This window comes from Thamnophis elegans, chromosome 14 (assembly GCF_009769535.1).
Source record: "Thamnophis elegans isolate rThaEle1 chromosome 14, rThaEle1.pri, whole genome shotgun sequence".
NCBI lineage: Eukaryota > Metazoa > Chordata > Lepidosauria > Squamata > Colubridae > Thamnophis > Thamnophis elegans.
Window position 1 is genome coordinate 23,818,040 of NC_045554.1, and position 23,839 is coordinate 23,841,878.

The 23,839-nt window shown below is 49.4% G+C and overlaps 1 protein-coding gene across 3 annotated transcripts; it reads left to right on the top strand.

Moving 5' to 3' along the window:
* The first annotated feature begins 395 nt into the window (after positions 1 to 395).
* Positions 396 to 23,448, top strand: LOC116517618 (kinesin-like protein KIFC3). Of its 3 annotated transcripts, XM_032230674.1 has the most exons (17): positions 396 to 509; positions 2,898 to 3,038; positions 3,115 to 3,354; positions 3,471 to 3,644; positions 4,775 to 4,922; positions 5,102 to 5,232; positions 5,418 to 5,529; positions 8,079 to 8,260; positions 8,840 to 8,944; positions 12,219 to 12,349; positions 13,027 to 13,150; positions 14,332 to 14,461; positions 16,086 to 16,315; positions 18,929 to 19,063; positions 20,395 to 20,527; positions 21,429 to 21,461; positions 23,110 to 23,448. In XM_032230674.1, the coding sequence occupies exons 1-16, from the start codon at positions 411 to 413 to the stop codon at positions 21,437 to 21,439; spliced, it is 2,226 nt and encodes a 741-aa protein (XP_032086565.1). In that variant the 5' UTR covers positions 396 to 410; the 3' UTR covers positions 21,440 to 21,461; positions 23,110 to 23,448. The 3 variants fall into 3 exon arrangements, with proteins under 3 accessions (XP_032086565.1, XP_032086564.1, XP_032086566.1); XM_032230673.1 differs by lacking the exon at positions 21,429 to 21,461; XM_032230675.1 differs by lacking the exon at positions 21,429 to 21,461 and having other exon boundaries at positions 20,431 to 20,527.
* The last annotated feature ends 391 nt before the right edge of the window (positions 23,449 to 23,839 follow it).

A 23,839-nucleotide genomic window follows, 5' to 3' on the forward strand; every position in this document is an offset into this window, starting at 1 on the left:
AGTTTCTGGTGAAACCCAGTTGTGTCTTGTGCTTCCTGTTCTTGTAATAAACACTGGAAGAGTTGCTCTCACGGCTGACCTCATAGGGCAGGCTGGGGGTGCAAGACGGGCATTTCCATGCTTCCATCCGTGTTTCCTCTTGGCTCACCAAGGAACTGGCAGCTGAAGCTTAAGATGACTTTTCCAAGAGGCTGGCTGACAGAATTCAGTTCATGAATCTGATGTTTGGGATACGCCAGTCGGAATGAAAAATTTAGAAACTAAAAACTGAGCTGTGTTGACTATGAAGTGCAGAAGTAGAGAACTGGAGTAGAGACCAGAACCAAACTTCAAACAACTGAGCAACTTGTAAAGCAGAAGTTGACGGTGGAATTTAACTTACCACTTCACGCTCCTTGTGTAATAAATGAATGCTGTATTTCAGTCCCTCTTTGTTTTGGCAGACAGAAGACCTGAAGGACAGACTCCCAAAGCCGGCTCATGAGATGAATAGGCTTCATTCTACACTGGTGAGTTGGGGAGCCTCTTGCTTGGTTCCAGGCAGGACTGCCAAGGTCTTGCAGCATCAATTAAATCCACTTATGGGCACGATGCAGCCTTAAATTAGGGAAGGAGTTCCAGATGGTCAAGTGTCCAGTAGTTTTCTGAAACTCGCTGCAGGGTTGGACTTTGGCAATAGTTTGACAACCCCAACAATTGTCGTTAGCCAACTGACCATTGCATCTGTGTGCCAAAGCTTCCAAAGAGCGATGTGTCTTATGGGAAGTGCAGCACACTGAATTGCTATCCTTGCGTTATTCTGAAACTCACAAAGTCTGGTTTGAAACAGCCACATCCTACTCAGATTTAGGCAGACGTTCTGCATCAGTGCCAGCCTTCTGTTCCTGCGCTGGTCTTCCGAGGGAGAGCTCTGCTCAGGCCTGCCGTTGGCATTGCTCCATGGCAGATAAGCCCTCTTCCCCCCGTGCCTTACTGGCCCCCAGATCCTTCACAAGCCCTTCTTGACAGGGGCTTTCCCTTCTTGAGTCTTTGGACTACGATTCTATCATCTACAACTGACAGGACTTTGTTGGCTGGGAGGGATGGGAATTGTGGGCCAGTTGGAGGAAGCTACGAACTGGTGCTGGTCAGAGAAAACATTTTTTGTCAGGGTTTTATTGTTATTTTAAAAAGAAGGGCACGGCTGGAGCGGAGGAGTTGCCAGGAGGGGAGAGGTCAGTGCCAGCTTTGCTTTGAGCCTCCTGTGGGCAAGTCCTTCGCCTGGAGGACACTGGTCTGCCTTCTCTGAGCTTGAGAAAATAAGTACAGGAAACCAAAGTCTCTCCCTGCCGCATGTATGTTAATACCTGATAATAAAAGCAATGTGGTATACAATGCAACAGTTCATTTGTACAAATTATGAGGGTGTTGCTCTGAAGGAAAAACAATAATTAACCCCCCCCACACACACACACATACTTCTCATTGCTAGATCAATTGGGGTTTGTTTACATTGCTGCCTTCATTTGGGTAGGCTCTCTGCCCAAAGGATGATACCAACAGGTGTTGCGTTGTGCAGTCTGACGCTACAGTGCTCCACCTAATTTGCTGGGCTTGTTTATAGCGAGTCCATCTTCGGTTTGACTGTGACTCATCGGAGCCTTTCCTCCTCCCTCCGCAGGCCTTTGCTGAGTCCTCCTGATGTCTTCCAAAGATTGTCTCAGAATGGCTCTCTTGTCCCCTGGTCCTCCTCTCTGTTTAGCAGGCTGTGCTGGCCTCCCCCTGCCATGATTTGCGCTATCTGCGTGCACACAAAGAGAAGTTGTGCGTTTAGGTGATAGGAATCATTTAATGCAGCTTTCTATAGTTTCAGATTGAATGTTTTGCCCCCCGTAAATGCATTAGAAATGAATGCTGCATTCAAATAAGCAGAAGGACTCTGGACTGGTCTAAATCTTCATCCATGCCCAGTATTTATAATTAAATTCAGTTAGATAAGGGATGGTACTATGTCTTGGACTTGGAACCCCTGATGAGATGAAATATGTTCTTCCTATTTCCAATATTTTTCTTTAAGAAAAAAAATTCAAAAGAGAAAAGATACAATAAAACATTAAAGAAGAATGGAAGAAAAAAAGTCTTAGTCCATAAAATGAAATTAGTCAATATATCCAAAAAGAAAAAGAAAAAAGTCCGGTTTTAAAAAATCAACTACATTTATAAAGGTCCAGTTAAATTCCAATAATAAAAAGGAAAAAAAAAAACCCTCTCAGTTTCACATTAGCATGAATTTGCCGCTTATTCTCTTCAGTCTTCACTTTTAATTATATTTTCCTCTTTTAGGTGTTTTCTCAAATAAAAAAAGAAAAAAAAATTCTCACCAAGCCGACACACTTTTCTCCAGCCCTTGCCTTCCGGAGCTGTCAACAGTTTCAGCAGCCATTAATGGTTGCCTCACGGTTGCCAGTAAAAGAGGCTTTCCCTGGATCACCAGAGACTTTGCAATGTCTCTGGGATCAACAGGATGAGCCCTTTCCTGTCACCGTCTCTACAGGACAGTTTAGGTCTGGATGGACTGTCCAGCGACCTGGATATTGGTAGCGATCCTGGAGCCCCAGGATCGCCCGACCGTTTCACTGTGATGTCGGCTCTTCCCCCTATTTTCAATATTTTGTAAAGGACCTCTTCCCTTACTGCCTGGCCTTTTCTCCAGGAGGTAGCCTGGCCATCGAAAGAGTGAGGGCTCCTTGTTCTCTGAGACGTCATCACTAGCGCTGATGAAGTCACCTAGTTTGGATAATGAAACGTCTGCAAGAGCACCAAGGATCCCTCATGTCAGCCCTGAGCTACAAATATTTGCTTTTATTGAAAGCATTGAAAGAGAAAACCTGACCTCTGTCCTTTTCCTTCCTCTTCAGGGTGGGACGGACCTGGAGAAGCACAGAGACCTCTTGCTGGCAGAAAACATGCACTTAAAGCAGGAGTTAAAGCTGTGTGAGGCCCAGCTGCAGGAGCTGAGGAAGCATTCGGCCAGGTGCACCAACTGTACACACAGCCAGGTGAGGCTCTGCTCCTCCCGTTGGCCCCCCTGTGAGTGGGCCTGTTCCTTAGGGACCTTTCCCCTTCCTCCCGCAGGAGAACGTAAAGTTGCAGGAGAAGCTGGCCCAAGTGAAGCAGGAAGCAGAAGACTTGAAGGGACGCCTTTCGGAGTTGGACCTGGAGGTGGAGCAGAAGACCAACCGCCTGGCGGAAGTAGAGCTGCGGCTGAAGGACTCCTTGGCAGAGAGGGCCGAGGAGGAGGAGCGGCTGAGCCGGAGACTGCGGGACAGCCAGGAAGTGATAGCTGGCCTCAAGGCCCAGCCTCATCAGGTCAAGGTGAGGGTGGCCTTATGCAGCGCCCAGGGGACGGCAGACTGCACGGTCCGTGGCCAGTTCTGCCCCTCTTCCCAGCTCTGGGGAGGACTCAGTCTGGGCTCTTCCGCTTCCTTTAGTATGTCATCAAAACGATGGAAGTTGAATCCTCCAAGACCAAGCAGGCCCTCAGCGAAGCCCAGTCGCGGAACCAGTACCTGCAGGACCAGGTTGGGATGCAGAGGCAGGTGCTGAAGGAGATGGAACAGCAGCTACAGAGCTCCCAGAAGGCGGCGGCTCAGCTCAGGGCTCAGGTGAGCCCTCCTGAACACCAGGAGCAGAAAGAAGGTTGGAGGCAGAGGGGAAGAAGGAGGCCAGGACTTCCAGGGGGACTCTTCCTCGGAGGATGGATGTCACCCGTGGTGCTTCTTTCTCTTTGGCCTCAGGGAAGGTCCCCCACTCTGGGTTCCAAATGGTGTGGCTCCATTTCCCCTTTGTTGCTGCAACTGGACTCAGCCCCCCCACCCCCCCTGGGTCTTTCCGTTCTCAAGCCTAAATCTGGTGTGCCCCAAAGTGCAGACGGTCCTTGACCTACAAATATTCCTTCAGTGTCTGTTCAAAGTTGTGTTGAACGAATGGTGGTGATGACCAGTCCTCAGAATTCCCACCATCCCCTGGCTGCCACATCGTGAATTGGGTACTTTGCAACCAGCTCAAAATTATAACTGTTTGCAGCACTCTGTGATCACGTGGTTGCCATTTGCAATCTTCCCTGCTGGTTTCCCCAAAATGTTAGTGGGGAAGCCAGCAGTCACAAGTCACTCCCCACCTGTGCTTCCTTTCCACTCCTCTGCATTTCCACTGCACTTGTGCCACACCAACCCTTTGCACACTTCCACGCTCCCCCCCCTTGATTTTCACCAACCTCTTGCACATCCTCCAGGACTCTCACTGCAAACCCCCTCGCTCCCTCCCCTACCTGGCTGCAGCCACTTATCCATCTGCTGGTCTGTGACTTGTACCTTCTTCTCAGCTTCCCAGGAACAATCGACCAGGACTGCATGGTTAAGTCATGTGGTATCACACTTACTAAAGAACATTAGTGCCAATTTGCATCGTAAGTTGTGGACTTCCTGCAGGGACCATTTTATCCCTGGGCGGCAGCCATCTAATGCTGCAGATGAAATATCACTGCTTAGTTCATTGCGTTGCTCCTCCACAGAGATGATCAGGCGATCTTCATTGGCCGAGAGGAGAAGAAAGTGGAGGGAGAACCCAGGAGGGGTTGCCTCCTCTGCCCTCCCTCCCTACAGCCTGGTGAGGCAGAGCAATCGCCCAATAAAAGCCCTACCTGGAGATGCCGCTCCTCCCTTCCCCTAAGTGGCAAAAGGGGCTCCCCAAGTCCTGCTCAAGGGGAGAACTTCAAGGGCCCATCTTCCTCCAGGTGACGATGTACGAATCCGAGCTGGAACAGTCCCGGGAGCAGATGCTGGAGGAGATGCAGAACATGGAGGAGGACAAGAACCGAGCCATCGAGGAAGCTTTTGCTCAAGCACAACTAGAAATGAAAGCAGTTCATGAAAATCTGGCAGGTGCGTAGCTTGGACCTGGAGGCCCGTCCTTTGCCGGCTCTGATGGGCTTTCCAAGCGGCGGCTGAGAGGCTCCTTCAGTGCCTCCCAAGTTGCCTGACTGGGGCGTCAATGAAGAAGGGAGACGGCCAGTGAAAGGGAGCGTTTTCCCGGGCCAGCTTTGAAATCCTTCCTTTTGCAGGTGTGCGGGCCAATCTGCTCACGCTCCAGCCGGCACTTCGTACTCTCACTAGTGACTACAACAGCTTGAAGCGCCAGGTCAAAGAGTTCCCTGTCCTGCTACAAGAGGCTATGCAGAGCGCCAGGGCTGAGGTGAGCTCGCCCTCCCTCCTCCTCCTCCTCCTCCTCCTCCTCCTCCTCCTCCTCCTCCTCCTCCTCCTCCTCCTCCACTTTCACACCTTGGCGAGAGCAGCTCATCTTCCTAGAAAGCCAAAGGGGCCTGGGAAAGGCTGGGCCACAAAGAAGCCCCTGCTGATGCAGCTTCTCTTTCTCCCAAGATTGGGCAAGCCATTGAAGAAGTGAGCAGCACCAACCTGGAGCTGCTGAGAAAATACCGAAAGGAGCTGCAACTCCGGAAGAAATGTCACAACGAGCTGGTGCGATTGAAAGGTTTGCTGCTGCTCCTCCTCCTCCCTTGCATGCGTTGGGTGCGAAGGGGGCCCAGGAGGGGTGTTGGTGATGGGTCTTGAGTTGTTGGCCAAAGTTTCTGAAGTGGGGTGGCGGGCTTGACTGACATAGTGCAGGCACATTTTGGGCCCCAAGGACTTGACTTGCACCTGGTGAAGGGGCTGCCTGAGGGATTTCCAGAGTTGAGAAGCCTCTCACTTGACTGAGGGAAGCAGCCATTAAGAAAGATCCTCCTGGGAATTCCTCAGGCAGATCTCTTGGGTTGAGAATGGGAGCCAGGAAACCTCTTTTCCACTAGTTTCATTCTGTTTTGAGTCCAGAATTGGAGGAAGTTTACAGTGAACCTTTGACCTTGTAGCAGGGAGAAAGCAGAACTACTTGATTTATCCTTTTCATTTCTCTTTATGCAAAAGAAACAAAAATAGTCTATCCTACTAAAAGCCCAGAACTCTTCTGTGGGAGACAGAATAGGAGTGCAAGTCAAAATGGGCAAGAAAATGGTAAGGCAACACCTGTCCACTCTAGGTGTCTATGGAGGTTCTCAACCATCCAGGTAATGGTGGTGCCAAAGGTGCTTTCCAAAGACAACTGGACTTTCTTTTTTCCCCCTTGAAAATGTTTCGCTTCTCATCCAAGGAGAGAACATCTGGGTTAGAACTGCAGAAGCTGCTTGGATGTGAAGCGAAACGTTTTCAAACAAAAGCCAAGAAAGGTGCTTAGAAAAGCATCTTAGGGATTGTCCACCCTAGATGAGTTCAGATCACCAGGACTTGATGCAGGACATCCCAGGGTTTTGAAGAAACTGGCAGACATGATCTCGGAACCATTGAACATAATTTTTCAAAGATTCTAGAGCATCGGGGACCTAACAGAGGATGGGAAAAGGGCTGAGGTGTTCCAATCTATAAAAGGGGGGAAAGTGGACAGAGGAAACTAGAGACCAATCAGCTTGACATCAACATTGGGAAGATCTTGGGAAAAATAATCAAGGATCACTTTGTGTCTCTTCGCCAATGAAAAAGACATAAAAGCCATCATGGGTTTATCAAAAACAGATCAGGCCAGAGAAAACTTATGTTCGATAAACTAAATTAGTGGAGAAGAAAAATGCTGCGACAAAGTTTACCTAGACATTTGACAAAACCTACTTTTTAGTAAGAGAAAAATGTGGGATAGATTCCATCACTACCAAATGGATTCATAGCTGGCTGACCAACCATACTCAACATGTAGTCCTCAATGGAACATGGAGGGAAGTATTCAGTAGGGTACCTCAAGGTTCTGTCTTAGGCCAGTATTCTTCAACATCTTCATAATAATCTAGATGACGGGACAGAAGGGGAATACATCAGATTTGTATACAACATCAAGTTGGGGATGAAGAGATAACACTTTAGAAGCAGGGGTGTCAAACTCGTGTCGTCACATGACGTATCACAAACTTTCCCCCTTTGCTAAACCAGGTGTGGGCGTGGCCAGCGCATGATGCATCCGGCCTGTAGGCCCCGAGTTTGACACCCCTGCTTTAGATGATACGCTCAGGATTCAGAACCTTGGTAGATTTGCGCATTGGGCCCTATCCCAACAAAATGCAGTTCAATTACAAGAAAAGTAACCTCCTTCACAGGCAAGAAAAGGCAAATGCACAGGTATACAGCAGAAAAGGTGGCACCTGATCAACAGTAGCTATTAGGAGAGAGATCTTGGTATCCTAGTAGACAACCAGTTAAGTATGAGCCATCAGTGTGCTGCTACTGTCCAAAGGTCTAATGCAGCCCTAGGTTACATCCACAAAGGGATAGTTTCAAGATCATATGAAGTGATGGTACCACTTTATACAGTGCCAATAAGACCATACATGGGATACTACATCCAGTTCTGGTCACCACGATACCAAAATATGTTAGACACTAGAAAGAGTCCCAAAGAGGAACCACAAAGATGAGGGGGCTAAACCATAGGATGAACAACCGAGGACTCTGGGTATGGCTGGTTTAATGAAGTAAAGCAGTGGTTTTCCAACCTTGGCAACTTTTAAGACCTGTGGACTTCAACTCCCTCTGGAGTTGCCACAGTTGGAGACCACTGAAGTAAAGGACAAGAGGTGACATGATAGCAGATATCTTCCAATATCTGAGAGGCTGTCACAAGAAGAGGGAGTCAACTTATTCTCCAAAGCACCACAAGGCAGAACTAGAACTAATGGGCGAAAGATTATTAAAGAGAGATCCAACCTAGGAATAGGGAGAAATTTCCTGACAATGAGAACAATTAATCAGTGGAATGGCTTGCCTCAGAAGTTTCTGAGTGCTCCACCACTGGAGGTTTTCAAAAATTGGCTGGACAGTCATTTGTCCAGAATGGTACAAGATATCCTGCCATGGGCAAGCGGGTTGGACTAGAACACCTCCAAGGCCCCTTCCAATTTTATAGTTCTGTGAACTTTCGGTTTTGTTCACTGCAGCAGCCTAATTTGGGGACAGTGTTGGATTGTCTCTGTTACTGTTAAACAGTCTCATTTCCTGTTAAAGGCAACATCCGTGTGTTTGGCCGTGTTAGGCCAATACAAGCAGAGGATGGTGAAGGGCCAGAAGCTGTGGGTGCAGTGACCTTTGACCCTGAAGATGATGCCATCCTACATCTGATGCACAAAGGGAAGCTGGTATCTTTTGAACTGGACAAAGTTTTCCGTCCAGAAGCAACACAAGAAGACGTAAGTGAGGATCTTCTGTCTTAGAGAATCAGGAAGGGGTGGGGGGTTCCTTAACTGTAAGAGCCAGTTGGTCTAGTGGTTAAAGCACTAAGACTAGAAATGAAGAGATGGTCAATTCTGGCCTTGGGCAGAAAAGCCAGGTCAGTGATTTTGGGCAAGTTATTCTCCTTCAGCTCAACCCAGCTGACGGGGTTCTTGTTGAGGGGAAAATGGGAGAAGGAAGGAGTATTAGGTATCTTTGCCACCTTGAGTCATTTATAAAAGAAATAAAGAAATCTAGTAAATACAAATAACTGGGGTTTCTGTGCTCCTGTTTTCTGACAGACCATTCCTGTAATACAATGCTTCTCAACCTTGGCCCACCTGAAGATGCGTGGACTTCAAGTCCCAGAATTCCCCAGCCAGCTCTGCTGGCTGGGGATTCTGGGAGTTGAAGTCCACACATCTTCAGGTGACCAAGGTTGAGAAACACTGCTGCATATCTCTTTTGTCTGCATCAAGAAGCTCTGAGTTAAAAGGACAGTTCATGCGAATGGATCTCCGGAGCATTTCTGAACCTTTCTGTCTTGTTCCCCAAAGGTGTTCCGAGACGTTCAGGCGCTGATCACATCGTGCATTGACGGTTACAACGTTTGTATTTTTGCCTATGGACAAACTGGGGCTGGCAAGACGTACACCATGGAGGTGAGCCGCTTTCCTTTCCTTGTGTTCTGACTTAGACTTCCTGATATAGTAAAAAAGCACACAATTAGTTCCAAAAACCCTCTTTTTATTTCAAAGGCTGTGAATTATATTCATTCACAACTGCTAATGAGTCCCAAATAGTAGTAAAGAGTCCTACAGTAGGTTGCCAAAAGTCCTTCGGGATAAGGCTGATAAGCACCCACCTTTATCTTCTTTGAAAACGCTGCCAAAGACTTAATGGGCAATTAGCTTGCAAGGCTACACAGAACAAAGAGTCCAAACGGAGTTTCAGAAGGTAAACTGACCAGCATGAACCAAGTTGCTTCCTGCAAAGCCTGATGTGCCTTTGCTCCCCCTTTATGTCCTATGGGAGGGGCCAATCACCTCCAAGCCTTACTCCTGAGTCATCCCTTTGGTCTTAACTGTTTTGTCTCCTGGCAGCTCTGCGCATGCGCGCACTGGGAACAAGGGGATCCTGTTCCTCTGCCTCACTCATGTCTGACTCTGGAGGCTCTGGTGGTAGAACATAACTCCCAGATGGCCCTGGCCCTCTCTCTGCCTCCGACACAGAGCCCACGTCCGAGCCTTCCCCAGACTCCAGGACTGCCCATGTTCCTCCCCAACTTCCTCACTGTCCGACTCTGCTGCCAGCTCCGCAGGCTGCCGGAGAACCACAACACCTTGATCTTCTGCCAGGCCTGCTGCAGACCAGCCGGGCCGGTTTCAGAGAGCCAGGAAAAACGCATTCTGAACTCATTCTAGTTCAACTGAATCCTATTTTTAAAAATGTATCCAGAATTGGAGATGTTACCATTGATGGAATTACACCAGTGCTGCATAAGATGGAACTTTACTGCATACAATTTGGAAAATCCTTTTCTGTTGATGCAAGCTAAAATTGCATATTTTGCAAAAAAAAAAATTTTTTGCAGTCACAATACCCCGTTGACCCATCCTCAGTTTCTAAACTGTTAAGCCACGTATCCCCCTTCTGTACCTCTCCATTTAATTTTTGGGACCGTAAGCGAAGGATTTTGCATTGTTGTGTCTTATAGTTCAGTCCCATTTTCTCTAGTGTATCAAGAGAGACTTCAATTGGTTTTCTGTCTTCTAGAAGGTTAGCTGTCCCATCCAGTGTTGCCTGCAAATTCAGTAAATTGGCTCTCCTTGACTTCACCCAAGTCATGAATGAAAAATGGAGAGTAGAGAAATTTGTCTTCTTGTATTGTGTCATCCACTTGTCCCTCCTTCCAAGCCATTGAACAGCTCTACTTGAGTGCAGGCTTCCAATCACTCTGTATCCATGTAATTGCCAAGTGGTCTAGCCCAGAGTTTGCTGGCTTGTCAATCTGATGGCCGGGGGCTCTGTGTCCAGGGCGCCACTGAAACCCCAAATGTCCACCATGAACCCACCAGTGAGCCTTCTAGGCGTGTTGCTTATCTACAGTCAATCTTGTTAGGAAACAAATGATAACATTGATGAAGGCAAAAATCAACATCACAAAAGTATGTAAAACTAAGGGGACAATCATGCCCAGAAAAGCTAACGGTGGTTTTAGTGTTGAGAGAGAAGTAGAAGAATGAGAGGTCCCTGGGGCTGAGCTCCATTGCATTCTTGCAGATGTTTCATTGCCCAAACTAGGTAACACCATCAGTGCTCTGATGACAAGTACATTTAAGGCCTGGGAGACCTTAGTAGTTAGTTTCCAGACATATTTCCCCATTCCAGTGGCAATGGGGCAGAACGATTGATTGATTGATTGATTGATTGATTCATTCATTCATTCATTCATTTTATATAGACTCCTATGAAGGACTACTAGAATAAAGTGGCAGATGCCCAGGAAGGAGGGAGCACATTCCAAGGACTAGACTAGACAAGAGGCAGCTGGGGCTGCAATTAGGGGAAGAAATTTAGGACAGCCACTCCCTGGAATCTCTCAGGGTATCTCTGTTGGGGTGAGAGTAATAAGGGTTAATTCTGGCCAGAGTCTGTCTATTGGTGTGAGTAAATAAAGACTTAATTTTGGATTGTGTTACATCATTCTTGGACAGGGCCTGGCACTGCTTATTTCACTTTCATGACTTGGCTTGCAATCAAAACATAAGCAGTACCAAAGACCCCCAAAATAAAAGAACAATACACAATACAAAACGTTAAAACAGTTAAAAACCACACAATGCAGTCACTGGGAGAGCACAATCATTCAAGCACAGCACAGCCATTGGAGGGGCTCTCCACCACTTTCTGATCCTGGGCCAGATGGCCAGGTCAGCCCTTCAGGTCCTGGCTGGAAAGCTACGGTACCTCGGAGGCAGCAGTTAAGTTTGAACACCAGCCGGAGGAGAACGAGCAGCGCCATAGCCTTTGTGGTTGTCTTAGCATCCCTGAGCTGGCAAGCGCATTCACTCCTACCACAAAGAAGGAGAGTCTTAAACCCTCAGTGTAACGGAGCACTTGCTCGGGATGTGAGGAAGAATGAAACGAATAATTTCCACAAAGCATTTACATTACTTTGGTTTCAGTAAATTTTATCCATTATTTTGAGAAGCTTGTCTAAAGTAACCTGAGATCTGTTAAACCAAGATTAACCACACATTTATGGAAATTGTAAAATAATTGACTTGGCCTTTTTTGAACTGTTCCAAGTTCAAAAGCACTCAAACCAATTTCCAGGAAGGGTGGTGGCAAAAAGAATTGTATTAAGAAATTGGAATTATTCCAGATGTCAGGAAGGAATGGTTCTTGCAATGTGTGAGCTCTGTGTTTTGGGAAAGGCAATATTTCCTACTAATCAAAGAATGGAACAATGTGTGTTGCTATGGCAGAGATTCTGGGATATCTTGCAATGGTTTTTTTTCATTGTTCATCTTACAATAGCAAATTCATTGGTGAACCATTGGTGACTAGAGATGAGCATTAAATATAAGATTCTTGTCTTTTTCTTCTCAGTTTGTACTTTTAATTGCTTTTATTTTTTTCTTCAATAAACATATTTTTTAACAAATGAAAGGATGGGGGCTTGACCTCCACCAGACCTTTGACCTTGGGCGAGTCACGAGTTTCTTTCTGGGGTGCTTTCCCCTCTAGGACTTGGAAAAGAGAGCAGGGATGGAGATGGCAGGCCACAAGAATGCCAAGGTCCTTTTTTTTCAGGGCCCCCCTCAGGCTGCCCCTTGGGGGTATCTCTAGAATGGCCCCTTCCATTTTCTTCTCTCTTGGAATTCCTTCACTTTTAACACCAACACGAGGCGTCTCTGCCTTTCTCATCAGGGAAGCCCGGAAAACCCCGGGATCAACCAGCGGGCCCTGCAGCTTCTCTTCTCCGAGGTGCAGTCCAAAGCCCCCGACTGGAATTACAGCATCACTGTCAGCGTGGCTGAAATCTATAATGAGGCGCTCAGGTAAGGGCAGGGAACCAGCCTCTCCAGCAGGTGGAGGGTTCTTGGACAGGGCTGGGAAGAGGGGCTTCGGTGGGTGGAGGGTAGCCCCTGCCTGCATTGGTTGGAGCCACAGTCACTTTTTGCAGGGTGTGAGGGCGCTTCGGAGTTGCGCTTGGTTATCTTCCAAAGCAACCCACCTACAATCACCTAGCTCTCTCTCTCTCTCTCTCTCTCCTCTCTCTCTCCTCTCTCTCTCTCTCTCTCTCTCTCCTCTCTCTCCTCTCTCTCTCTCTCTCTCTCTCTCTCTGTCTCTGTCTGTCTCTCTCTCTCTCTCTCTCTCTCTGTCTCTCTCTCTGTCTCTGTCTGTCTCTCTCTGGACGAAGGGAACGGTGCCCAAAGCTGCCTCAGGCCAGAGCAGCCACACTTGATTGTGGTTTGTCTGACTTTATTTGGGTTAGAAAGTAAAGTTTTTGGCCTGAACTGAGAGCCTTAATTCTGGGTTTTCCAGCGAAATGGCAGCTTCCCCGAAGCGCTGAATGGGGTTTGAGGCTGCACACTTTAAAAAAGGAGGCCGGTTCTTCTCTTTCCTTTTGCACCTTAACGACAGGAAGTTGCTTCCGTCTTTGCACTTTGGCCCTTTGGCCCCTCTTCCCTTTCTCCTGGGACGGAGGCCTCCTGCATGACTGTCTCCCTTTCAGAGACCTGCTTGGAAAGGAGCCGCAGGAGAAGCTGGAGATCAGACTCTGCCCAGATGGCAGCGGGCAGCTTTATGTTCCAGGCTTGACCGAGTTCCCTGTCCACAGCGTGGAAGACATCAACCAGGTTAGCGGGGCAGGAGGGGCTTCCTGGTGTGCTCTGTGAGGGGACGTCCGTTCTCTTCCTGAAGCACTTCCTGAGATGGAGTGTTAGCTGGAGTTTGGGCAAGTCAGAGGGCCGAAGATGAGGTTTCCCCACTCTGAGCTGCCGGCGCTTCCAGAATGCCTCAGCCAGTTTGCTTGGGATTTTAACAGCCGCCAATTCTGTGTTTAGCCCTTGAGTGGGGGGCTCCCCCATGGAGTGGAGCTCGGGTAAGAACAGCTAAAAAGAGGCAGAGACCTCCAGGGAGCTCAGCCCTTCTACCAGACTGGGATGAGAGCAGGAGGATCCGAAGCTGAACATGGCAGATCCAGCTTATTCTCTCTTCCTCCCAAAGCTGCTCCCAACCAAGAAAACGAAATTCTCAGACCATTAATTCCGTCAGTCAGATCCGTTGCAGGGAAAAGGTGTGACAGAATCTTGGATACTGCATAGATGCTCTTTAGCTCTACCTGTTAGGGCAGGGCCTCTTCTGACCCAGCTCCCCAAATATGACAGACCCTCTGAAGTGGACTCAAAAGATTCCTTTATTAGGAGCGCCAGCAGCCCCAGCAAAATGTTTCTCCCTCAACACAGGCTAACAAGTCTGTCTGGCAGGGAAATGAAAAGTTGTCTGCCACATCTATTCATCTCCGCCTCCTGCCTTTATCCCCAAAGCTAGGGTGGGACTTTACTAGTAGTGGTGGCTCTTCCATTCCAAGGACCAGTCCATAGATATCCACTGCTCTCCTCTCCTCTGCCTTCTGTGCATCCGCATGTCAGGCACTAGACTCAGCTGTTCCTCCTCTTCCTCATCAGCCACCTCCAGACCTGGGGGCTGTTGACTCTCCATTTGAGGGCTGATGGACGGCCCAGGCTCCACCTCTTGCTCCCTCTGCCAGCTCCACTCCCTCTTCCTCCTTGGAGCTCTGAGGTTGCCCTGATGCCGACTCCTGACGCCCACGCCTCCTCCTCCTCCTCCTCTGATTCAGCTGCTGGAAGGGCTGGCAGCCGACAAGCCACAGCAGCCTCCTTCATGCCTCTGATCCTCTTACTAACACCCCTTGATGGAGGGAAGAAATGGCTATGCAGGATTTTGCCAGGGTCTTTCTTTTGCAAATGTTTCCAGGCTCAGGGAATTCCATTGCAGTTCCTCCACTTTTCTCCAGGTCTTTGAGTTTGGTCACATCAACCGAGCAACGGAGTGCACCTACCTGAACGAACACAGCTCCAGATCTCATGCCCTCGTCATGATCACAGTGCGGGGGACTGAATGCAGCACAGGAATAAAAACTACAGGTTGGTATGGATTCCTCCTCTGATTCCAGAATGAATATCAGACCATTAGCCAGGGGGACGGACGGGGGACGGTCGGGGGATGGGCAGATCCTGGTTGGGGCTCCTGCAGTAGCCGGCTGTATGCTGAAAAACAGATGGCATTCACACTCCTGGGTGCCTGTCCTTTTGCAGTCACAGAGCAATGGACAATTGCATCTCTTTCATTTTTGGTAAAACTAACTTTGCCACTGAAGGTTTTTCAGGAGAGACTGGGCAGCCAATGGTCTGAAATGGAATAGTCATGGCGAACCTTTTTCGCCTTGGGTGGCAAAAGTACGTGCGTGAGCGCTATCGCATGCACTTAAGAGCCCACCCCATAATTTAATGCCCCACTGTGCCCCCTGCACATGTGTGCATGACACACACCCCCGCCCTGAACGCATGCACACGGCTTTCTTGGAGCCTGGGGAGGGCGAAAACGGCCTCCCCCACCCCCCTGTTTTCCGACTTCTGGTGGACCCAGTCAGTTCGTTTTTCGCCCTCTCCAGGCTCCTGGAAAGCCTCTGGAAAGGTCCCAACACACAAACTGGAAGTTTGGGAATGGACTTCCGGGTTGCCCGTTGGGTCATTTTTCTCCCTCCGGAGGCTTCACTGAAGCCTCCAGAGGGTGAAAAACAGCCCAATGACAAACCAGAAGTCAGTTCCTGAACTTCTGGTTTGCGCCTTGGGTGTTTTTTTTGCCCTCCAGAAACTTAAGGAAAGCCTCCGGAGGGTGAAAAATGCCCCAAAATCAGCTGGCCAGCGCACACATGCACCCTGGAGCTGACAGGGCAATGGCTTGCTTGCCCTCAGAAATGGCTCCGCATGAAACCGGTGGCATTTTTAAAATATTTCCATGTTGTATGCTTGGGAGGGATAGTTGAGGAACCACATTACAAAATTCCCCAAAATGCAGAGGGATAGAATAATTGCATTCTAGAACTTGCATTACTTCTTTAGATGTTCAAATTAAGATTGTTTCCCATGTACATGCAACTGAATTTGTGTGTCTGGGTGGCAGTGGAGAGAGTTTATCAAGTAAGAACATTGATCCATCTTGTGTGCCATGATGTGCAGTGGTTAAAATGCAGGTTAGCTCATTGCTCACTGCCAGGAGTTCTATTCTCGCTGGCTTAAGGTTGACTCAGCCTTCCGTCCTTCTGAAGTTGGTAAAACGAGGACCCAGATTCTTGGAGGCAACAGGCTGACTCTGTAAACTGCTCAAAGAAGGCCGTAAAGTGCTGTTGCTGTTGTGTGATATTGTTAAGATTGATTTCGGTGGGTCCATTTGGTGAGTTAGTGGGCATCTGCAGCCAGAGCAAAGTCCTGGGGCCACCCAGCCTGTTCTGAAAGGTCCATTTCAAAAGGATCAGTTCACGTCTCTGATGCCTATTCCACGGAGATGGAAGGGGGGGGAGGGCAGAAGGATGAACCAGGGCTTTGCCACAGCCGTCACCTCCCTGCTTGTCACTTGGTCTGTCCCCTCCCCTGCCCAAAAGAGTACGGCCAGGTTTCCAGCCTTTGCTAGCTTGGTCTCCCATGGAGGCCATAGTGAAAAGAAAGAAGCTTTGGGCAACGGCTTCAGTGTCTGCCTTCTCCTCCGCAGGGAAGCTGAATTTAGTAGACCTGGCAGGATCTGAGCGTGTGGGAAGATCCGGTGCAGAAGGGAGCAGGTTGCGTGAGGCTCAATACATCAACAAGTCGCTTTCGGCTTTGGGAGATGTGATCTATGCACTGCGTTCCCGCCAGTCCCATGTTCCGTTTCGCAACTCCAAGCTGACCTATCTCCTCCAGGATTCCCTCAGTGGTGAAAGCAAGACCCTCATGATGGTCCAGGTGAGCTTCTTTAGAGAAAGGGGGACTTGGGTTTTTCATTTTTCAGGTGACCTAGGCACAAAATGCAGGCTCCTGATTTTGCATCCCACGCGCCTGCTTTGATGGTTATGTCAGACGATGTGTCGGAGTCCTGTACATCAGTGGTTGATGTGGCTCCTTTGCTTTTATATCGGGTGGTTTCCCCCCCGCCCCCGTGCCTGCCTGCCCTGCTCTTGGCAATCACCCAGCCCTCCTTTGAAAAAGGCAACTGAAGCCCCCTCCCAGAGTTCAGAGCCCGTGTTCCATTGTGTGCATTGGGTGGGTGTGGGCCACAAAGCACAAAAGGGGGGCAGGACTACAGGAACACCAAAACTGGTTTTCTGAACTTGGATCTTCATTTATCCAAAGCGGCATTCCAAAAGTTGCTCCCAAAGTGAGATGGGAAGCATATAAATATAATAAATAAGTAAAAGCTCACAGTAACTCCCAAGTCTCCAAAAAATATCTCAGAAGAAAGTTTATGATTTATGGTTTATTAAACTTGTATGCCGCCCTATTCCCAGAGGGACTCAGGGTGACTAACAAACTCATAGGGAAGGGGGTAATACAACGAAAACAAACAAGACAAAACAATTACAAAAACAGATTAAAACTCCTCAACAGCCGCAACAATTTGAGTGGGGCTGGGAACTCATCAGTCCCAGGCCTGCCGAAACAGCCAGGTCTTAATGGCTTTGCGGAAAGCCTGAAGGGTGGTGAGGGTCCAAATCTCCATGGGGAGATCGTTCCAGAGGGCCGGAGCAGCCACAGAGAAGGCCCTCCCCCGGGGGGTCGACAGTTGATACTGGCTAGCTGATGGAATCCGGAGGAGGCCTAATCTGTGGGATCTAATTGGTCGTAGGGAGGTAATTGGCAGGAGGCGGTCTCTCAAGTACCCAGGTCCGATACCATGTAGGGCTTTAAAAGTAACGACTAAAGGAGGCCCACCCCCTCCCACCCCCAGGATAATTAGTGGAGAATAAAATCTTGCTCCTGGATGGGTGAGTCCCACACCAAGCTCTTCTCTTGCACGCTCTTGCAGTGGCTACTGGATGCCCCGCTCTGGTTTGCTCAGGGGGGCCCAAAGGGAACTCAGAGGGGGGCTGAGGGTGCCTGGTTACAGGTTTGGAAAATGCTCAGGGCTGGTTGTGGTTTACCACACCGACAGATCCAAGCTGGCGGTGGCTCTAATGGATCCCAAAAGTGGGATTGGAACTCTGTCCAGACGTTGCCCCAGAAGGGTCTTTGGTGGAGACTGGAGGGTGGGGAAGACCCAGGCCAAGCCCCACGGGGGAGGAGGAGTGAATGTGTCCTTCCCTAATCAGACAAGTGATCTGGCCGTTTCAGAGAGTTCTTCCCTCTTCACAATCCATTCCTCTCTTGTGAGTATTTCTGTAGTTGTCCATCTTCCTGCGTAGTGTAGCCTCACTGCAATTACAATTTATTTCTATTTAGAGGTCACCCATCTTGTCTTCAAGGCGATGCTGGGAGTCCTTGGGTTAAACCGGGAAAGAGGATCGGGATTTCTGTGGCTGAATGATGTCTTAATGTGTGGTGTCATGTGGCCATGTCGCTTAGTGACAGCAATCCCTCATTGCTGTTGCTAAGTGAAAATGGCAGGTTTTTATGTTAGAATTTCTTTGCAACTTCCTGCTGACTTTCAACAACCAAAGTTGGTCAGGAAGCTGGCAGGAGATTGTGTGGTCCAGGCCAGCCAGCAGGTGAGGGAGGGAGGGAGGGAGGGGTGCACAGGGAGCAGAGAGGCACAGCAGCAGCAGCTATGTCGCAGGACTGGGGAGGGAGGCCGTTGCCTGGTTGGAGAGGGGAAGGGTGTGAGGCTTGACAAGGGGGTGTGGGTGACAGGGACGCACAGTGGGATCATGGGGGGGGGGGAGTGGGGGCAATGAGGTGGTTTTAGCTGGTGTGTGAATGGTGGGGTGCCTGCAGCACCTGAGGTGGGCCCAGGGTGAGTGCAGTGAGGCTTGGGAGGACGAGGGAGACGGTTCCCAGCAGTTTCTGCAGCTTCCCTGCTGGTTTCCCCATTGACTTTGCTTGTGGGAAGCAAAGAAGGAAGACCACAAATTGTGATCACAACTTTCTACGTTTCTAGTAACAACAGGACATCATTTTACATTTCTCTTGAATTGTAAGACGACGCCCATTCAAGTCCTCTAAACTTCCTGCCTCCCCACAGATGCACCTGTAATTGTATCCAAAATTCCCAGCCTACTTTATCACACATTCTTTAACTTGTTCTTCTTCCACTTCAAATCTCAACTGTAGTTTAGGCCTTTTAGCAATTAACGTGATCTTCATGGGTTGGCAATTCCCTTCCAGATTCTGTTGGGGTTTGGTTTCCTTCTCTCACCTGGTGCTTCCCGAGCAGCTCCTGAATTGGAGTCCCTCCAGCAGCCCCTCTTGGCCTGGAGACTGAGCCAAGACCGCAGGAAGGCCAGCTGCCTGGCCACAAGATCTCCTCTGCCCGGCTCTTTGGGGGCACTTTGGGGGGGGGGGGCACAGAGGCAGCCTTCTCTTCTGTAGGGGCCACTTGGGGGTTCTGGGCTGTGGGTGCCCATTCCTCCTCTCTTTCCACAGGTTTCTCCGGTGGAGAAGAATACGAGTGAGACACTCTGCTCCCTCAAGTTTGCTGAGAGAGTTCGCTCCGTGGAACTGGGCCCTGGCACTCGGAAGGCAGAAATGGGCTCCTGGACCAGCCAAGAGCACTTAGAGGTACTGGAATTTCCTGCCTGCTGGGTCGTCCCCCCCCCATATGGCAGATTCCTTCCTTGGAAGATGCTGTCCCCAACTCTAACCCCCCATTGCCCTCAGAGTTCCTGGAGCTTGGGGGTCCCGCAGATGGGCGCTTGGGTCCAGCCATCCTGGGTTGCCCCTTTAGCCTTTCCCAGGATGGTGAGGGGTCGCCATGTCCTCATTGCACCAGGACCCTCACAGGGCAAACGTAACAGCCAGGATGGGTTTTCGGAGGCAGCCTCCGTGCGCCTGGGGTCCTGGTGGCAGGTGGACGAGGGCCCCAACCTCACTCCTCCCCTGGGAGACACTCCAGGGAAACTGCAGCCTGCCTGCTTCTGCCATTGGACCCTTGCAAAACTTGAAGCCCTATTCAAGGTGGGGATGCGAGCTTCTGACTCCCCCCTCCCCTTCAGCTCTAGGACTGACCAGGGCAGTTTTGAAGGTTTTGGGTGATGCACCTCCTAGAGAGATGGCGAAACGTGCTAAGTCTAAAGGTGCAGCTGGGTGATGAATCCTCCTCAAGGTGGCCACAGCTCAAGTCCCATCTGTTGGGGATCTTATGGCTCTCGGCTAGAGTGGCCTGGGGAGGGGGGGGGGCGAAACAGAGCCCTGAATGGAGAGCACTTTCGCCTGGCCTTACAGCAGTCCCTTGGCCAGTTGGGCCACAGGAATCTCTCTTTGGCCCTGAATACCCAAACTTCCAGGAGCAAAGAGGTTGAACTTTAGGAGCACATTTTTTTGGACAAAGACTGTAAAATAAGATTGGAAACAGAAGTGCAAAACGTTTACAATTGAAAGGCTCCTCTTAAGACTTCCCAAAGGTACAGCCAAAAAAAAAAAAAAAAGGCCAGCTTTGCTCAGGGCTCCAGAAGGTTCTGTGCAGCCAGCTGGAGAAGGCCTGGAAAAGTTGCCCACTGCCATTTTCCCAATCTCCAAAGCTTCCTCAGTTCTAGGTCACTCAGGTGTTCTCCTATGTCCCTGGGGGCATCTGTCCCGAGGAAGAGAGGGAAGGAGCATGGAGCACTTGGCCCAGAGAGCTCCCACTCTGCCTGCCGTGTTTGGGGGAGCCCAGTTGGCTCAGGGTCTCATCCAGGCTGCGGTTTCTGTGTCTTCCCGGCTTGGAGGCTCCCTTTGTGGCCCCTCCCAGTCCCAGCCATGATTCACCACCCAGGGAGGGATGGAGGGAGGGCATCTCTCACCAAGTGGAGTCTGAATCTGGTGGGCAATGGAGGGTGGGTCGGTGTTGGGGGGAAGGAGAGGGGATCTTGGTTGCCTGGTCACACCTTCTGAAGGAACCTTCCTGGTAACAGCCACAGCTCTGTTTTCCTGTGGCTGCTTGTCTCCAGGTGGAGCCCGCTGCCGCCCTCCAGCCCTGCATTCGAACCCAGCCGTCCCCTCGAACGGGGCGATCGAGCTCCCTTCGGGCAAAGCCCCAGAGTACAGGTAAGAGTCCTTCCGTTGGCAGAGCTGCTTGGGCTCCTCCAAAGAGGGAATCTCCCCCAAGAGTCAGGCTGGGCCGTGGGGAGGGAGCTCGGTCTGCTTCTCTGAAGCCACCTGGGCATCTGGCAGGAGTGCCCAGCAGGGTCCTCTAGATGCCACCAAAGGTGCCAAGAGTCCGGACACCAGGTGGGCACAGGGATTTTCTTCTTTTTATTGTTTGCATCCATGTGTGCCTAGTTGGGATGCAAATCACCCAACACTGCCCAACTGTGTTGAGGATGGGGGGCCGCCCCGCCTCTTTCCCAACACCCCCTTGGCAGAACAGCCCAAGGCTTTTGGGGGGCAGAGGTTGTAGGTTCCCCCCCTCCTGTCAGAGTTGTTTGAGCCTAGAAGACATCAGACGCTCAAGGCAGAAGGGGGCAAGAGATGAGGGGCGTATGCCCGGGGCGGGGGGCATTGGGTCCAGGAGGTTTGGAAGCGGCTGGAGCCCCCCCATCTGTCCCAAGAAAGGGAAGAGCAGCAGAGGGCCCGATTCAGCCAAAGGGGAGCTGGGTTTGGGGAATGTTTTGAGGATGCTTGAAAGGAGTTGATGGTCATAGCCATGTTGTGTAGTTCCACACACAAAGCGAAGGCCCTGGCAGGTGGAACGGAACAGCAGACAGCAAGGAAGCCTCTCCTGGGGTCACATTCATTGCCACATATCATCCGTGGGGTCATGTGTGCATCTTCTTCACAAGCTTCAGTAGGAAGAGGAGTCAACTGGTCAAATGTTCATCTGGTTATGTTGTCAGCCAGGAACTTCAGGGAACTTTAACAATCACCCACACAATAGGTTAATCAAAGCAGTTTTGGCATCCATTTGCTGCTTTGTGAGACAAACTTCAGTCATTCCGTTTGATTTCAGCCTGGAATTAAGAGATGATCCGTTTGCCTCCAGGTGAGTTAGATACACGCCCGGATCACAAGATCTTACTCAGATTAACTCGATGTTAAGTTCTGCTGTGGCCAAAACGAGGAGGAAAGCAGGATGGAGGCTGCCTTTGGGTATCTTGTTCCTAGTCTCTAGAATTAACATCAGACTGAGCCGGGGACAAGCGTGAAATTTCACCTTCCTCTTGAGTGTTGTTTTTTATTCCTTGTAACCAGGGGTGGGTTCCTGCCAGTTCCAACCTCTTCTATAGAAGAGGTTCCACAAATCTACAGTGCCATTTAGAACCGGTTCCAGCTCCCTCCCCAACCCCCAACCCCACCCATCCGCACATCATCAAGATGAAAAGCGAGAGGAGGAATTCTGGGAATTGAAGTCCACAAATCTTAAAGTTGTCAAGTTTGAACACCCATGAGTTTTTTTTTTCTAAAGGGTTAGGGATGTGAGGATCTTGTAACTTGACAGCTTTAAGACTTGCACACTTCAATGCTAGAGTTTATGAGCCAACATTTTGGTTGCTAAGCAAGAGCATTAAGTGAATTTCACATTTTACAAGTTGGCCACGCCCACCCAGTCACATGGCTGGAAAGCCACTCCCACAAAGCAGGCCACACCTACAGAAGAGATTCTAAAAAAATTTGAAACCCATCCCTTGCAACCCAATTGAAGATTGGAAGTAATTGCGTAATGCAGGCTGGAGCTCTGTCTGCCTGCTTACAATCCAAAACCAGACTGGAACAGGGCCAACTATTAGGTGTGGGCAATTTTTGCAGTATTCTCTTGGAAGCCTCTCCTGGTCATGTTCCCTCGGCCACCTTGTGGTGCCTGGCTTCTTGCCTCTCAGTCTGATCTAATTCTGCAGTCCCTCTTCTTGTTTCCCAACAAAGGAAAAGGCTACAGAAGACAATGGCAGCAAAAATAAATGGAGGGGGCTGGAAACTGATGTCCTTTGCAGATTGAAATAGACTAGATACAAACAAATGCATTTTTGCTTTTTACAAAAGTAAAAAATGGGCTAATTTGTCCTGCTTTGCTCCCTTGTGCTGAAATGCTTTTGCACCTGGCTCACCAAGTGGCTTTCTTCAGATTTGTCCTTTGTTGGGTCGTGGAAGTGCTGCCTGCTCCCCCCTCCCCTGATCACAGCCTCTCTTGCCCCTTGGAGGCTCTCAGCTGCAGATGCAAAAACAGCTTCGTTGTCTGAAATGCTTCCTGTGCAGCAATAACAGATGTGATATTGAAGGGACGATTTGTACTGAATGAACCAAACTGACTTTAATTCTAGTGGGTTTTGGAACGTAGTGCTTGGCAGTTTTCAAATATCCAGAGGAATAAGAAATAAAGTGCAGATTTGAATTTGCTCAGAGGAGACAAAACAAATAGAACTGCTTCATCCATTGGCCTTCATGGGCATAGCCCATGAAGAATAATTATAATTAAAGAAGCCTGCATGGAACTCCCAAGTCTAAAGAGAACATCATTGAGGGGGACTGTTCGTTCTACGGAAGTTCTGCACAGGGAAAGTTTTGGGTGCCGCCTGCAGGAGCTGCCTAGCGCGGGTGCCTGCAGCAAAACGCTTGGCGTGTTGGCAAGCAGCAGTTCCTCAATGTCTGTTCAGTGGGATCCTCTGCCAGGTTTCATTTCTCTCTGTTTGTTTTAGGGAAACCGAGGCCAGTTCCTCTATGAAAGCTGGTTGTTGCCAGGAAAGGCTCTTTTCAAAGAGGACTTTGGGGAACCACACTGGCTTTTCTAAAAATGCACCTGGACTGGGACTACAGCACAGATGCCCAGGGCTTTGGGCTGACCAGCCCTGTCCACTGCTGGCAGTGGAGCCGGGGGCTTGGAACTATACAGACTTCAGGAGAGGATCCCTTCCTGATTGACAGAGTTTTAACACATTTCTTTTGAAAGAGAGCAGAGGCGGTGAACACAAACTTTGCTTTTATGTACCCGTTCCCTTTCATTTTTATTTGAATAAAAATGTTGCGCCCAGTCAGAATTCTTGGAAATCCAGAAACTTATTGCTAGTATTTTATTTTATTATTCTATGTCTGTCATCTCAATCTTACATGGTACCGAAGGGCAATATGAAAACTATGATTGAAATGCAGTCAGGCAGAGCCGGAGGAGTTCTGAGTTATCCTTCATCTCAGGATTAACTCTTGGCAGGGCCTAAAAATACAGTTAATCCCCGAGGGTTCCCTTAACGAACATTCGAAGTTACGCGATCAGTGCTTTTCCAAACAAGGCCCAAAACTACTATTCTTGCAGCACCATGGCAGTGGTTCGCTCTTACGACCGCAGAAGTTCTCCAACATTTGTCCTGCATGTTGCTGGCTGAAATGGAGCTTCTGATATCCAGAAGCTCCATTTCTGTCTGCAAAAGTCCA